At 39.8% G+C, this 16,669-nt stretch overlaps 2 protein-coding genes across 7 annotated transcripts in view; one reads left to right on the forward strand and one right to left on the reverse strand.

The window, feature by feature from the left end:
* Positions 1-16,669, reverse strand: part of LOC5570937 (protein outspread) — a 656,156-nt gene that overhangs the window by 277,540 nt on the left and 361,947 nt on the right. The gene's annotated exons all lie outside the window — the stretch shown is intronic.
* On the forward strand, positions 1,534-4,327 carry LOC5570931 (melanization protease 1). Of its 2 annotated transcripts, none has more exons than XM_021844552.1 (4): positions 1,534-1,779; positions 1,853-2,195; positions 2,261-2,508; positions 3,482-4,327. In XM_021844552.1, exons 1-4 carry the CDS (start codon positions 1,719-1,721, stop codon positions 3,799-3,801), a joined length of 972 nt encoding a protein of 323 aa, XP_021700244.1. In that variant the 5' UTR covers positions 1,534-1,718; the 3' UTR covers positions 3,802-4,327. The 2 variants fall into 2 exon arrangements, 1 of the variants encoding a protein (XP_021700244.1); XR_002500439.1 differs by having other exon boundaries at positions 1,656-1,783.

Here is a 16,669-nt window from a genome sequence, read left to right on the forward strand (position 1 = left end):
AAAAAAAATCATAACTTTTGAACCGCTTGAACGATTTTAAATTTTTTTGGACGAAATAAAAGCTAAAGATTTTGACTTTTAAAGAAAAATATAAAATTTAACAAAGATTGATTTTTACACGAAAAAAAATATTTTATTTTTCTTTTTTTTCGTGTTTTTGAGGCCCTGGACCAAAGGGGCTATCGTTCTTCTTATTTTTTCTTGAAAGTTCACTGTCAATTTTTCAGCGATGTATGTTTTTTTTAAAGTTTTTGTGATATATTTTTTTGAAAATATAAAAACAGTTATTTTTTATACGCATACACTGTAGGTCTAAGCGCATTAGATTGTTTATTTAAAATAAAATTATAACTTTTGAACAGATCAACCGATTTCTAATCTATTTTTATGGAATGAAAACTTTAGATTTCAACTTTTCAGAAAAAATATAAAACTCTGAAAAAGAAATTTTTTTACATGAAAAAATATAAAAGTTTCTAATTTTTTAGGATTTTTTATATTTTTGATGTAATTTTTTTTTTCAGAGTTCTATATATTCGGAATTAAGAGATAGACTTTTGATGTCTTCTGTGAAAATGATCCGTTAAATGAGGCTGATGTTTTGAGATAAAGTCATATTAATATTAATTCGTATAGCGCTTAAGGCGTTTTGGCGAATAGCGAATATACAAGCAAAATAAAAAAACAAATAGTTTATTACATTTCGCTGCCAGTAAACCACAAGAATGTTAATGATTATATTGAACTTTTGTTTTTACTATAAAACTTTTACATTGTCATGCAAATTAATTTTGAATTTTTTTTATAAACATGCTTATATGTAAATATAATATTTTCGTTTGATATGAACAATTTCTATGTAGAAGAAAACTATGCCGACACTTGAGGTGAAGAACCATTCAATGTTTGTTGAACAAATACCTAAAAATAACATTTCTAACACTCTTATTCTTATGCCGACACTTACAGTGACGAACTATCCAAAGTTTGTTGAATAGAGTGAATCTTTCGCAAGTCTACACTTGTAGTGTTGAACCATTCAAATTTTTTTTAATTACAAAATCAAATTCGTGTTTCGCCTAGGAAATTTCCATCACGAAAAGATTGGGAATTGACTCACTTACCTTCGGCATGGATTCGCTTTGTAGCCGCAGACGTTATAACTAGGCTAAGAAAGCCTCGCGGCCCATGTTCCATGGATACAGAATAAAACTTTTTCTAATTTCAAAGCATTCCTATTGCTTAGATCACATTTGCAAACCATATTTATATCTGCGTGCATGGTATATACGAAGCTAAGCTTTGCTCATTGCTCAAACACATTTACTTGTGGTGATACCAAACCACCATCAAGAATAGCCTGGTACACCCTCTGTAGTCTCCATGATAAGACGATCATCTCTAATGATAAGCTCATGAGAGTTTTAAAGTAAACTTTTGTTTATTAGGCTGATACGAAAAATTAAAAGAAACATTATTGTTTCGACCTACTTAGATCGATCCCGAAACGCAATTTTCTTAAACATTAGAAACATATTTCCAAGACAACCTGAAGTGTATTTCCAACCGGTCTATCTTAAGTGCGGGGAAACCCCATTCACAGTACGCCACGGATGACTTATCAATTGAGCTTCGCTCTGACGAGGGATTAAATTCATCTTTTCTGCTGCCATGTAATTCAGTTCCGAAGACGACTAGCGTCGTGAGCAGATGTAACTATGATTCCCAGGCGTTGGTTTTGCAAATTGATATGGATCGTTGGGTTCATCAGCTCGGCTCGTGTGTGAGATTACTTGTGAAGTATTTGAGTGAATATTCTAGTTTAATGAATATATTCGATGTTGTTTTGTAGGTGCACATTCACCCTGCGTAACCATTGATGGATTGGATGGGAAATGCGTTCCGGTGGATAGCTGCCAATGGATCCTGTCAAAGGCTTCCGTCGTGAGTGGCATCTATGAGCGAAGTGAATGTGGCACTGCTTCCGATTTTACGCCCTTGGTATGTTGTCCCAGGTGGCGGAATGCAGAAAACTGTGGTCAGGGCGTAACCGACTCGTTTCCGTGGGTTGTCAGCATAGTTTACCGTGTGAAATGGAAGATTTTTTCACAGAGGTGTACAGGATCTTTGATTAATAGCCAATACGCACTGACAGTAGCGCACTGCATTGCAGACTTTTCATTCTATTGGAAACCGTGAGTAAAAAGATTCATAAAAAGATTCTGAAAAGAATTTGTGTGATTTCTGGCATAATTTACAGTTACAGCGTTCGAGTGAATAGAGATACCACCTACAAGGACTACGCAATACTCCGCAGCATAGTTCACCCAAGCTACAACCGATTCAACCTCAACAAAGATCACGATGTGTCCCTTCTGAAGCTGGTTGATAAAGTCGTTTTCGACGATTATGTTCAACCCATTTGCTTGACGCGAGAAAGAGATCAGCACAGTACACTGTATGAGGGCCAAATGTTAACCATTTTTTCAAGGGGTCCAACAGAAGCAGGTAGTTAAGTCAGGTCATCATGTTATCATGTAAGGCGAAGTAGGCGTTCACTGAAATTGGTGTGCGTCATTGATGATTGATGTTATTTCATCTCAAGATTTGGGATTACGAGCACTAATGGTCGCCAAAGGCAAAATTGTTTTTTGATAGAGATCAAATGATCTGACAGGTGGCTTAAGCTTTATTCGTTTGACAGCTTATCGGTAAGCAGAATGATCGATTTTATCGATTTTCTGTCGAAATATGCGATATAAGTCAAATGTCTGATCGCTTAATATTCTCAAAAAACGAGAATGCTTGCGGCCATAAAGCTGGATAGTCAAACTTTTCCAAAGTGTTATTACAGTCGACTTCACATAACTTGATATTGAAAGGACCATCGAGTTAAGGAGGTATCGAGTTATAGAACACAAAACCAGCGTAAATGCGATCCAAGGGAGGATCATCGAGTTAGCAATGAAAACCAATATTTACTATGGTTCTCTAACACGATACCGAGATACGGAATATCGAGTAAGGAAGAGTTAACTGTAGCTATGAAGATTGAGTTTTATTAATAGAAATATTAGTAGTAGAACGCTAATGGCGTTGTTGTCACAAAACTGATTTTAATTATTATTACCTTAAATTATGGATTTCCATTGTTTGTTCAATACCATGTCGTTGTTTTGGTTTCTAAAATTAATCTGACACTTTGAGGCCCGGTACTTAAGCTGTCAGTTTTTGGCAAACTAGATGTTGGTAACACGAACAGCAGCGACATTAGCATGCTTAGGTTAATGCTTCTACTGTTTTATTATATTGAAATTGTGAGCTACAAAGTAATTGTGGCTTCTAAAACAAATAACAGCCTACTTAGCCTAATCCCTTTTATCCAATTAAAATGAGTATTAATTTGTTTAATTTTCTACTCGGGTATCAAACTACCCTTAAATAATTGTCTAATTTCTTATAAACATCTTCTTTTTTTTAGGTCAAATATCCAGCCAAAAACATCCAATTGCCATCCCATTGCGAAATGCATCAATTTGCAAGAAAATCTATAAAGAAATTCGAATTGAACTGTCTCGATCGCAGCTGTGCGTAGGTGGTGAACCCGGAAGGGATTCCTGCCGTGGGGATTCCGGCGGTCCACTGATGCTACAGGCAATAGATTCTATGACCCCTCGCTGGTATCAAGTTGGCCTTGTGAGCTTGGGCCCGGAAAAGTGCGGCGGAACGATTCCCGGCATCTACGTCAAACTGCTCGACTATCTCGAATGGATCGAAGCAACCGTGGATGAAGTTGCCTAGGCAACGGCGTTGCTTCGAGACACCGGTTCATCTGAGGATACTTTTAATAACAGCGATTCACTATAAGTAAATAAGAAAGTGTTAAATACAGTTCCATACCAAGTGAAAACATGTGCAAATGGTTCAAAGAACGGACATTTTTTTCTAATAGCAGAGAAGGATGGCTCGTTCTGTTCTAGATCGTCAAAGCGAATCTTGCGAAGGAAAGCATCGCGAAACAGACAAAGCCTGCCTCAATCCTGCTTGAATATTCATGAGAAAGATGACAAACAAGGAATAATGTCGATAATGTGAATGTCCTCTTGGATTGGAACGTGTAAAAGCATGATGTTGGATCGTTGCGACCGCGAGGAGAAGACTCAAAGAAAATTGGAAATTATGGAATCGTACGATGAATGAAGTGCAAAGTGAATGAACTATGGCAGTGTACTTAAATGCTAGATACCTACTCAATTAAAACAACAAAGTGGTAACTGGATAATAAACTGGTTCATGTGTAAGTTTAACTTGATTACATGGAGATCATCATGCATTGTATTTTTATTTTACTTCTTCGAGTACATGTAGTCTAATTTTCATTTGGCTTCTAAGACTATCGAAATATTATTTTTATGGCTACCTCGATATTCCTTTCAACCGCATTTGAAAAATAGCCTACTTTGACACGTGAGAAATTTTCAATCAGAATTGATTGAGAAATAAATTTTCTTGGTCGCTTTTCGCAGGATAAGAGGTAAATTTATTTCCGTTTGATGCTAGGAATTGAATTTTCTTGACAGAAGTAAATCCAAATCCAATCCAAATCTAATCCACTTTGACAACGTGTTCGGCCATTGATCTTCTGAATATCCCACTTGCCAAGGTGTCGATGAAAATAAAACTGATGATTCATTATTAACCAATCGGCGAATCGATTCAAAGGAACGCTAATAACTTTAACTGGTCTGATTGTCTAATTTTCTTTGTGACCTGTTCGCAACTGTGCAATCAAAAATATAAAAAATGTAATAATAAGCCAAGAAGAACGAAGATCGACACGTTCTCTTTCTTCTCCTCCCACTTACATATAGTAGAGGCAATAATGGCAATCAGCAGCGGAGGAGTATCGGCCGGCTGGTCCAGATGAAATCGAAATCAAATCAGTAATCAATTTCGTAATCTTCTGCCTTCCGTACTGGCTGTCAGTCAGTCGATTGTCGGCTCGCCTATTTCTACTTTGTGGTAGATTTACAGACGGGAGAATAAAAAAAATCGTAGCGATTACCAGTTGGGGGCTTCTATTGTTGGGAGTTCCTTTCCCTTTTACTTATGATCGGTCATGGCGGTTGGGGGTCGGAACTTCTACTAGTCGGCTTTTTTGAATGAGTTGGCCCCGTGAAGATTTATGTAGCATTTCAGAGAAGGTGTGAGTATGATGAGTTTTCGTGGATAATTTTACCAGAATTTTTCAAATTATTGCAGTTTCCAGTGATTAGAAGTAAGTATTGCTTTACCTTCAAGTTAATCATTCTAACATTTTCTATCTTTTTCAGAACTCCTAGAGTAGCTCCTTATAGTATCTATAAAAAAGCTCATGTAGAATTTATTGTGAAAAAAAGTCTTGGAGTATCCTCTGAAGAATGCTTTCAATGGTTTAACGCCTCCAAGGAAATCTGCAAATCTCCTGTGGTTTCTCTTCAAAAAAGTCTTCTCTTAAGTAGTTATATTTAGACAAAAGTTTCTTGGTGATATCTTAACAAGAACAATTGGACAATTGTTTAAAGGAACTCTTGAAATAACTGCATAAAGAATGTCTGAAGGAGTCCCGGCCTATACTTGTAGAGAAATATCTGTGAGAACTTCTGCAAGATGACCTGGTGAAACTTTTCCAAACATTGAAACTTCTTGAGGGTTTTTCTTGAGAAAGTCTTGAAGCATTCGCTAGAGAAATTACTGGAGTGATAACAAAGAAAAGATCCCACCAAATAACTTTAGAGGATAACCTGTAGGATTACTTGGAGGAATCTCTGTAGAATTCCTAGTGTAGCGTAGTTAAGAATTTCTTCTGTTTTTTTAGAAATTCTTGTAAAATTTTTGTTTTTGTAAAGATATTACCAAGAAACTTTCGTATCTAACCAAATAAGAGCACACTCCAAGACTTTTTGAAGAGAAACCACAGGAGATCTTTTAGAGGTCCTTGGAGTAGTTGAACCCTTGAACGAATTCTCCATGGGATACCCCAAGACTTTATTAATAGAAACATCAGGGATTTTACCATAGATCATAAGAAGACTGTCCACAAGTAATTCTATAGTAGCTTTTTAAAAGATACGGAGTAATTTTAAACATTATAAAAAAGAAAGAAAATGTTAAAATAGTTTCTAATTAAATCTTACAGTAACTCTGAATGAAGTCTCCGTATAAACTGATTGAAAAATGTTTGTTAGAGCTGCTACAGGGTTCCATGAGAAACTTCTCCAATGATCTATGGAGGTTTTCACTTAAGATAGTCTTGAAGTATTTTCAGGAGAATACGTCATGATAAATGATTATTGAGACACGCGACCTAAAGGATTATTTGGAGGGATTTCTGAACAATTCCTAGAGAAACGTTTTAAAGTTTCTCAGACGAAACTTTTAGAGTTATTCTGGAAGGAATCTCTGTAAAAAAAATTGGAAAAACATATAGGGTTATCACGCAATATTCTTCAGGAAAAGTGCAACAAAAATCTTTGGAAGAAGTACTGAAAGGATTTCTCTTGAAATAGTCTTGGAACAAATTTGGAGAAACCACTAGAGTGGTAGCGAGAGGATCTCCTGATTTTGAGGGAATGTAGTTGAAATTATTAAAGAACTCGCTTAATTACATACCTGCAGAAAGTTCTGAAGAAGTTCTTGGAATGAACTGCTGGAATAACCGCTGAATGAATCCCTGGAGATTCTTGCAAATAATCAGGATGAATACTTGGAGGAATATCTGAAAAAATCTCAAGAGTTCTTTGAAAAGCTTTGGAGTAAATCCTGGGAAAATTCCAATTCCTTTGCAATTCTCTAAAGAAATACACAAGAAATCATGGTGCATGATGTTCCAGAGGAAGTTTTGAAAGAAACCACCGGATCTCTCCCTGGAAACAAGATCCTTCTGCAGCCGCCATGTAGGTTATACTACTAATGAGAATGAGTACTAATGAGAATCATGCCAGTCTAAATAGTACATTCAGGCTTATGGCTCTTCGAACATAATACTCAGAGGTGGTGTGTGTCATAGCAGAAATGATCTCTATAAACCTTCTACTGAAAGACGAAACCGAGTGCTTCATCGAGAGATCTACTAATTAAAGGAATTAAAAATAAATTTGTTAATATAATCGAATAAATATGCACGTAGAGTGTCGGGCCAATTATAATATCGGCTTTGCAGTGGAAATAGGAAGTCACATAACAGTCAAGTGCGGCCAAACCAAAACATGATAGTGACAGAGGACAAGAATCCCCACGATATGATACCTAGAGGCTTTCAGCTGGAATACGAAGGTGAACGCTCTTTTCACGATAGAAGAGTTCGATATAGCAGCCTACGAACTATTGGAAACAAAGAACATGGAGCACCATCGAGGAACTTCGAGACACATAAGTGGGTCTAGAATACGCACAGTTGAAGTGCTGTAGCCCTTTTAATGGACAAAAAAGTTGGGCGCCGTCGCTCTTCGATATGGCTGGAGGCTCAATCGATCAGTGAGATACCACCGTAGCAGAAGCAATAATAAGTTTACTCCAAATCCATAGAAGTGAAACTAAGCGGTAAAAATGCTACAGTGACATACCAACTCAGGACGCAAGATCTATCCAGCAATCCCATGGTCGGCTAGCTTCTGATAATCAAGTGCTTTTTGCGATACAAAAACTTATAAGACTCTTTTCATCGGCCCCGGAGCCGCTCAGTTCCAGAAGGGAACTGGATGCAACCCAAGACTGCTGGTCTAAGCCACGGCTGTCTTCTGGGGGGTTCACAAGACCTTTTTTTGGCTCCGGGTCTCAGGGCGTTTGGCGCGGGGAGGTCTTCGGAGCGCAATAAACCCTAACAGAATATCTACGGGCAGAAAAATAATTGTTTTATCAGAAAAAATTACAGTGGCAAGTGCTGGTGTGCGGGGGCAGTGAGGGCAAGCGGCGATTCCTATGTCCTTGTTGGAGGTGAGCGGCGAGGCTAGGGAGCGTTTCCTCACACCGAAGAGGCCAAGGATGGTGAAGGTGAGAGAGTGACACAGGCTCTCCTGAGTTTGTATGCGTGGCGGAGCAGGCTTGACACGACGAAAGTGGAATTGGCGTGGCTGGCGAAACGTTTTCCCGGAACTACGGCTCTAATGGCGGGTATGCAGCCGTTGATTCTCGGGCAGCCTCAAGATGTCTACGATGGCTACGGACACCCGATCCCGACGGTAGTCGGTTATAGTTAGTGAGTAGGCGAATTTGGCTGGTCGACCTACGGAGAAGTCGCACGATCGACGGCCACTGATTTTCAGGCGGTGTTGCGGTCACCGTATTACTCCACACGGTATCAACGTTACTGGAATCCTGGCTGATCCCTAATGGTTGCTGAAGGTGAACTTCGATGGCACATGGGCTTAGGGTTAAAATTCACACTGGGTTAAATCACCCCCAACAATTTGGCTCACCGAACTCTACTCTCCTGCTGCCACCAACTTTCTGACCTCGGTTCTCTTGAGCTCGGCCCAATCATCCTTCACCTGGGGTACTCATCCCCCCACGAACTGGAAGCGTTTCGTGGTATCCTGCCGTTTTGCATTAGCTGCCGTCATGCACCCACACGGAGTTTGCGTTGCGAACGTCTACACCCCACCGCACCGTTCAAACTCACCTGTTGAAATACACTAGCTTACATTTTTTTTATCTAATTTATCGCGTTTGTACAAAAATAAATACTAAATGTTACCAGCCGGTAACAAACTAATTCCAGGAACTTAAACGTTTCTTGGATATTGATTAAAATGTCCTAATTATGGTGTGTGGGTGTTGTTCTGTTTTATCAAATTAAGTGTGAATTTATTACGTGTGACCTATTCTATCTAGTACCGGTACATACCGTTGCCTTATGTTGATGTTGTGGACGAATCGCCGACACAGCGACACCAATCCTGCTGTGCGGCCGGATCTCTTGCCGGAATGGCGAGCGAGCGGATGTACGGACGGGGTATTCAATCCGTTGACGGGTTAGCGGGCGTTGCTGGACCATGGGATGCAGGCGTCTCCCCTATTAGACGCAATCGGCCGGCCACCTAGGACGGCCGAGAGGGGGATCTCCTAGCGATTAGGGCCAACGACCCGAGATATTGGTCTTCTGTAGAAAACAGGGCCCTTAACTTTAAAGCCCGGAAGCCTAATGGCTTCAGTAGCCGAGCCGTGTGCTGGATGGCGGAACCTAATCAAGGTCCAAAATGAAGACTTTGCTCGTAAAAGTGCAGGGTATTTTGTTACATAAGCTCGGTTTCTTCCCTTACGCCCTCTTAGCTCCTGCTAAGGGCTTGGGGGTGCGTGATTATCGGTATTGAACCACTGTACTTTTTCGCTATGAAAAACACGTCTTCAGCACACGGACGCGTAAGAGCGGCCGGTTCTTGACAATGGCCGTTCTTTTAAAGAATTCCCATATTCCGTAATTCAATTTATTTTCTATTTTTAGCCATTTCTTCTCCCATTCTGCAGCATTTGTAGCAATCTCATTGCAGCGGCACTGAACCCTATCACTCCTGTGGTATTCCTTCTGTTCTGGCACAAGAAACGTGAAGGGTCCACCAAATGACAATATAAACAAAACAAAAATCTTCAATTTGTTACCAAACGGTTACAGAACTCCAAATCATAGAAGTCGCTTCTATGATTCAAGAGCAAACGCGAGCAAGTTAAGAAGAAGAGAAGCAAGGCGAGAATGCAGAAACCTCAAACGGAAGAGAACAATCATGGAACAGACAGAACTCGGTGTTCCTGAGAAAGAAGTATCGGCGGGAAGAGTGAGACCACGAAGCGATGTATGAGCTGTATCCTGTTAAAATCACATGATAAGTCTACAAGTTCTACTAGAAGCTGGAGTGTCGGGGTGCACTATAAGCCGGCATGTACAGAAATGGTGATGGAAACTATTTCAATGTTAAAAGTTATCTCGACAGAATCAACGTTACAACGAACACCTTGATAATGATGTGGTCAGCTGTAAATATGACGAGGTAATAACTCTAGGAACATGTGCGGACGGTGAGAGCACTGGAATATTACAAAGAAGCACTGATGATGACAAGGACGCATTTTATGCGCAGGTCGAACGCGAGTACGGCCGCTGCCCAAGCCACGGCGTCAAGATCATCATAGGAGATTTGAACGCTTTGATTTGCCAGGAGGAGAAGTAAAAAATGCCAACAGATGGAGTTGCTGTACCGTTTTGAAGAACGCGGAGGTTCCATCAGAAGCTCAAGGCATCCCGTAATGGCTTCATGCCGCGAGTTGAAAAGTGCAGGGATAAGGATGGGAGCATCTTGACAGACGGACGAGAGGTGATCGAAATGTGGAAGCAGGTCTAGGATGAACAACTGAATGGCGCAGAGGACACAGGCATAGAAGGTCAGGACAGTGAAGGTGATGGTTACGTCAGCACTGCGATTAGTGGAAACCAAACAGCTCCCACCATGGGGGAAGTTAAGGATGCCATTCAACAGCTCAAGAATAACAAGCCCGCTGGCAAGGATGGTATCAGAGCCGAACTCATCAAGATGGGCTCGGAGAAGTCGGTTGCTTGTCTGCAGAAATGCCGTGAGTACCAGGTCCCTACGCACCACCTGTTAATCGATTGATTACATGATCACAAGATTGATTAGAGCAACGATGGACGGGGTGCAAAAATGCGTGAAGTTCTCGGGCGATCACTCCAGTTCGTTTGAATCTCGCCGGGGACTACGACAAGGTGATGAACTTTTGTGCCTGCTGTTCAAAATTGCGCTTGAAAGTGTCATGCGAAGAGCCGGAACTGTCGACGAGGCACGATTTTTACTAGATTCGGACAGTTAGTGTGCTTTGCGGCATGGATATTATTGGAAGAAAATTTGAAAATTTTTTTCACCCACCTGGAACGCGAAGCAACAAGAGTCGGACTGATGATGAATGCGTCGAAAACAAAGTAGGGAGACTTACGGCTTTGGCACCATTCGACTATTATCGGCAACCAGATTTCAAACGCCAAATACACAGTATTTTTCTATCAAAACACACCAATGAAAACAATTCTTTGTTCTGCCCGCTTCCCGCTGACGAGATTTTTGAAACTGAACAACCAATATCGCCAAAGATGTCACGAATTCAAATGAACACGCTTCAAAATGCGATTGATTTGGAGCTGCCGAAGAGATTCACCAGCAGTTCTTATGGGAAAGTTGCCAAACAGAATGAGGCTGCCGACAATAGTCACACTGACAAGGGATGTTCGCAGCGTTGTAAAAACGTTTCCAAAAGCATTTTGACAAGCCAATCGGTGTGAATCGATAGAGGATTGAGCAACACATAAATGTAAGCAGGCAAACGCGGAATTTGTCTGCAGATGTCCGAGAAAATTACAAAATAAGCGTGACATCGGCTAAGACTGCCGAGAATACGTAAGTTCCCCTACATGCTGGTAGGCGGAACTAAGTGCGACTAGGCTCGCCTAGGAAGCAATGCCACAATAGACGGGGATACTTTCCAGGTGGTTGTCGAGTTCGTCTATTTCGAATCCTTGCCAACGGCCAACAACTACGTTAGTCACGAAATGCGAAGGCGCATCATCTGTTGAAGTCGTGCCTCCTATGTTTCTAGAAGAAACTGAGGTCAAGAAATATTCACCCCCGCACCAAATGCACGATGTACAAAACGCTCATAAGACCGGTAGTCCACTACGGGCATGAAACGAGGGCTACGCTCGAGGAGAACCTTCCAACTCTTGGAGTTTTCGAACGCTGGGTGCTTAGGACGGTCATCGGCGCCGTGCAGGAGAACGGTGTGTGGCGACGAAGGATGAATCACGAGCTCGCCCAGTTCTGCGGTAAACCCAGTATCCCAGTTGCAAGAATGCCGGACCACAGCTCTGTAAAGATGGTGTTCGCTTCGAACCCGATTGGTATAAGAAGGCGTGGGGCACAGCGAGCTAGGCGGATTGACCTAAGCGCTGCGATTACCCAATTTAATTCCTTTGCTTATCATTAAATGCAAACCAATTCTTCTGTCAATATCAGATAGGGTTTATGGGCGAACATCGTACTTACACTACTCGTGTTTACTAACGGAAGATGTTGTGGACCACTAACGGAGATCTGGACGATATTCACAACTTGCAAAAATAGAGTGGAGGCAATGTGTCGGGACTGTTAACAGATTGGCAGATAACAACTTACTTAAAATTGTTCTTGTGGGTCTTTCTGTGAAAATGATCTGGTTGCACAAGCCTTGTTCGGCCCGTGAGGGCCATGAACATCTTAAGGAATCTCTGCAGAGTCCAGGGGATTTTCTTGAAGAAAATCTTTAAAATTCTCCAGGAGGAAAACCTCAAAGAATTTCTGAAGTTTTATTTAGCGAATTCGTTGGGAGAATTCCTAGAGGTACGATAGAATTATATAATCCAACAGCAGGGCTGGATTTAGCATTCAAGAGATCCGGAACTGCGCAATATACTTTGTGTACCTAGCAGTACTTCAAAAACATCATATATCATTTTGCGTTTAATCGATCAGTTATTCGTTACCGTAAATTATGATGTGTTTTCATGTAAGTATGTATAAGAAACCTCACAAGCCTTGTCCAGTAGTTAAAGTGATCATTGCGGATGAAATCTTCAAATTTGCTTGCGCCTTCAAGAGTATGCGTACAATTCCTTCACAATGACCCTCAATGACCCTAGACACAATTGGACGGGTGCGCATTGTAGGACTGCTCCGTGAACAAGTACAAGCCATACATTACATCAACCATAACTTGACCGCAAATTAGCCTAAAACATTCGGCGAAAAAAAGGAACTACAAGTAAACATTAAACAAAAGAGGCATTGTCATGGAGGCTAATTAGTGGCTTAAGTGTCTCGTCGTACGCTGGGTGCACGATGATGGGTGACACTCCAAAACCTGTGTTCCAACATAACCGCTGTGCGGCGATGGACGGGCGACATTCCGCAAAAGCCAAAGACCTGTGCGCACACCCGAGGAATGGGGAGCATAATTTTTCAAGTTTACCACTCCTGCTGCTTGCTGGGGCCAAAGACGAAGACGGTGGCGGCGCAGTTTTCACTTGTCACGAACTGCGGTCGTTGTTTTGTTTCACTTACTGCTGTTTGCCGGGTTATGCTTGAGCGAAAATGAAGTGAGCTTGTTATGTCACCATAATTCCAAAGTGGCTGCCACTAGACGACGCGGCCTTAGGCCTCCGATGGTTATGATGATGATGATGATGATGATTGGAGCAGTCGTGAGCCAGGCGTAAATTAGCCAAAGTCTTTTGAGCCCACTGTCACTTTCTGCTAAATTAGGTGGAAAAGCGAAATGAGATTGCAGGAGTGTGACACTGTTTATTATAGGAAAAAAGTACGATGACCATGGTGTTTAAGGGGGATTGATTGCACAACTGTAATATTGAGAGCGATTTCTGCTAACGATATGAAGGTTTAGTGCCGGGTTGGTTTAATGAAGTGTGGAAAATGATGATTGTGTCTCAGTCATATTGAAGTTGAATAACAGCGAAACTTGGGTGGCTTAGTGATATCGTCTGTAGTTATCTTGTTCAACACGAAGTCCAATAGGTTTTATCGGAGAAGGAGGTGGTAGACTTTAAGTATTCATTTCTTTAATCACTATAATAAAGATACTAATAATATCTGACACCTTTGAGTTGCGTACTGTTGGATTCGATTCCTTTTGTTATCGTGCATAGTATTGTCTAACAAAAACTACAAAGAGACAAAGCAATTTCCAATCAAAAATGACATTGTACGACGAACAAGGAAATAAACCAGAATATATTTGTAACCTTTTTGCAACTTTTTTTTCTAAGAAACTTCCACGAATTTCTCTGGTAATGATCGTGATTTTACATATTTTTCATACTTTCCAGAGATTTAAAGGGATGTTGGAATATATCAAATTCTAGTTCAAGACATTATGGCAGGTCTGAATGATTTAGATGCTACAAAAGGATCAGGACCAGATGGAATCCCACAACTATTTATGAAAAATAGCGGTAGAACTTACAACTCCACTAAATAAAGCACGATGTATGTTGATAAACATTCAGACATTAAAACAGCAACGGGAATATGTCATGGTCGCATTTGTTAACGATATCGTTTCACAACATATTGACTCAACTGAGCTATTATCCAGATCAAACTTGTATGCTCCTAATCGACAATTGCGTCACAAAAATTTGTTTACTTTAGATGGTTGTCTAACAAACTGATTGTGCGATATTTGCCAGAAAACCATTCGCCAGAAAACTATTCGCCAGAATGACATTCGCCAGAATGACATTCGCCAGAAAGTACCATATGCCAGAATACCATTTGCCAGAAAGTACCATTCGCCAGAAAACCATTCGCCAGAATGTACCATTCCCCAGAATGGACCATCCCCTGGATTTTTTTTTATTTTGTTTTTCTTCACATGGATCAAGTTTGCAATTTTGGGAGAAATAATCGAGCCAGTGCGTTAAAACGTTTTGTCGGATTATTTTTGTTAGTATACTCAAAAAATTAAGGGTCTCTTGGACACTAGTTGACTTAGCGAGCCAGTTTCGAATATACGTTTTGGGGATTGTGGTTCTAGTATTCTAATTGTTGGACTAGGTACATATTGCTTCCTCATGGTTAAAAAAATATCGATTTTTCGAGCATTCAAGGATCAACATCATCATTTGAAGTTTTATAAATTTAAATGGAAAAGACTGCACTTAATCCTGAGGGACCATGAAACTAGAAAGCAGAAAACATACAATAGAATAACAGTTGCATTCAATAAAAACTGCTCCACTATATATGCTTACTGATGTAACGATTTTATATTCAGCATAATGGATAATAAAGTAAGTATTTTTTAAATATATTGTCCCTGTAAAATGATATCATGCATTGGAAGACTTCACAAGAGATTCGCCCTTCTTTTCAGCATAAGCTGTTCTTAAAGGTTGTGATTCTTTTTATCGACTAATTCATTGAATAATTACGAGATTTCAATATACGTTACAACTTTTGTTATACAAATGTTATAGCATGAAATAATGTTATTTTATAATTAGTAAATTCCAAACAATTTTCTTTCTGAATTTTTCAGTTTCAATTAAATGTTTTTTTTATACTATTAATTTTTATAGGAAATTATGGCTTGGAATATTTGACAAGTAGTTTTCTCTTCTTTTCATCATAAGCTGTTCTGCAAAGTTTTGTTGTCTCTTAAGGGCTAGTTCATTGGAAATTTATAAGATATCGATATACGTTGGAACTACTTGTGCCGTCTGTTCGATGTAGTAATTAATGCCTCCACTCGCAAACCAAAGTTACATTTACTATAACAATTTTCAGGAGCTTATACACAAATGAAAACAATTTTAAGATTATTAAGAACATCCTATATATGAAGAATGAATAATTCTTATTTTCCCCAAATTATACCAAGTAGCGATAGGCAATGATTCTTTTTTGAATACTTTTTGGTGTACTGAAATTTAGGTGACCATTATCACTAAAAACCTTTTATTTTATTGTTACCCGAATGTTGTTCCCTCGAATATCATTTCCCCGATCGCCAGTTACCCGAATGACACTTTTCACCGCAATCCATTCTCTCGAATGACCCGAAATTTTTATGGATCGTGGTATTAGGTTAGAACCACCCCCTTTTACCCCCTTGAACGACCACGTGGTTTATGGGCGGCCCCAAAATAGATCCAGTTCAATATGAAGAAACAATCTTCAGAGACAGAGTGGCGAACTAGAAAGAATGCTGAGTTTGGAGATACTTTAAAGAACCGCTGATCAAAAACGAAGGATGCATATCATATGAACCGTTTAGCACCCTGAAATATACAATAAGTTATGATAATTATGAGTGCCAGAATATTTTCGAGAAAATAGGCTACTTGATCAAACGGGATATTCAGGGAACTGGCATTTGCGGAACTGGTGTTCGGCGAAACGACATTAGGGATATCGATATTCGGTAGAAAGTAGCACAATCCCAATAAACTGTCAATTGAAAAGCAAAAATTATCGAGAAATTCTGTACAATACAATATTCTGATGAAGAACAGCTCGCGGTGAAAGGAAGGGCAATTTTCTCGAAGTTAAAACTAGATAAAACAGCTTAGAATATTGTATCAAAACCTCATAGGCAAAAATTTCGCAATATATGTAGAATAACAGTGTTATATTGTCTCTGCTCTGTGCACTAGTAGAAAGCTTAAAATGAGAAGAACTAGATTGTTACAATACTCTTGAAGATGTGAAAATAGCACAAGTCGAATATTGTGACGGCCATCTTTGGATTCCGAGGTATTTCACCATGCATTAATCGATCAAAATCGACAATAAAAATAATTCTGGGGAATGGTACTTTCTGGCGAATGGTACATTCTGGCAAATGGTTTTCTGGCAAATGTCATTCTGGCGAATAGTTTTCTGGCGAATGATTTTCTGGCAAATATCGCACAATCTGCCCAGGACCAAATTGAAATCATATTTTAACACATTCAGAAATCTTAGAACTTAAGAAATTATGTAACTTTGTAGTCTACAAATGATTGACGAATAAATAAATATCTTGCGCAATGCGTTTCAATCCTTAGCTATGCATCGGACGAACCTAGGAGTAC

This window comes from Aedes aegypti, chromosome 2 (genome assembly GCF_002204515.2).
Source record: "Aedes aegypti strain LVP_AGWG chromosome 2, AaegL5.0 Primary Assembly, whole genome shotgun sequence".
NCBI lineage: Eukaryota > Metazoa > Arthropoda > Insecta > Diptera > Culicidae > Aedes > Aedes aegypti.

Coding starts and splice junctions, on each gene's coding strand:
- LOC5570931 (XM_021844552.1), top strand. CDS start 1,719: ATGATTCCCAGGCGTTGGTTTTGCAAATTGATATGGATCGTTGGGTTC. Junction 1,780..1,852: donor TGGGTTCATCAGCTCGGCTC/GTGTGTGAGATT, acceptor GTTGTTTTGTAG/GTGCACATTCACCCTGCGTA. Junction 2,196..2,260: donor TTTTCATTCTATTGGAAACC/GTGAGTAAAAAG, acceptor CATAATTTACAG/TTACAGCGTTCGAGTGAATA.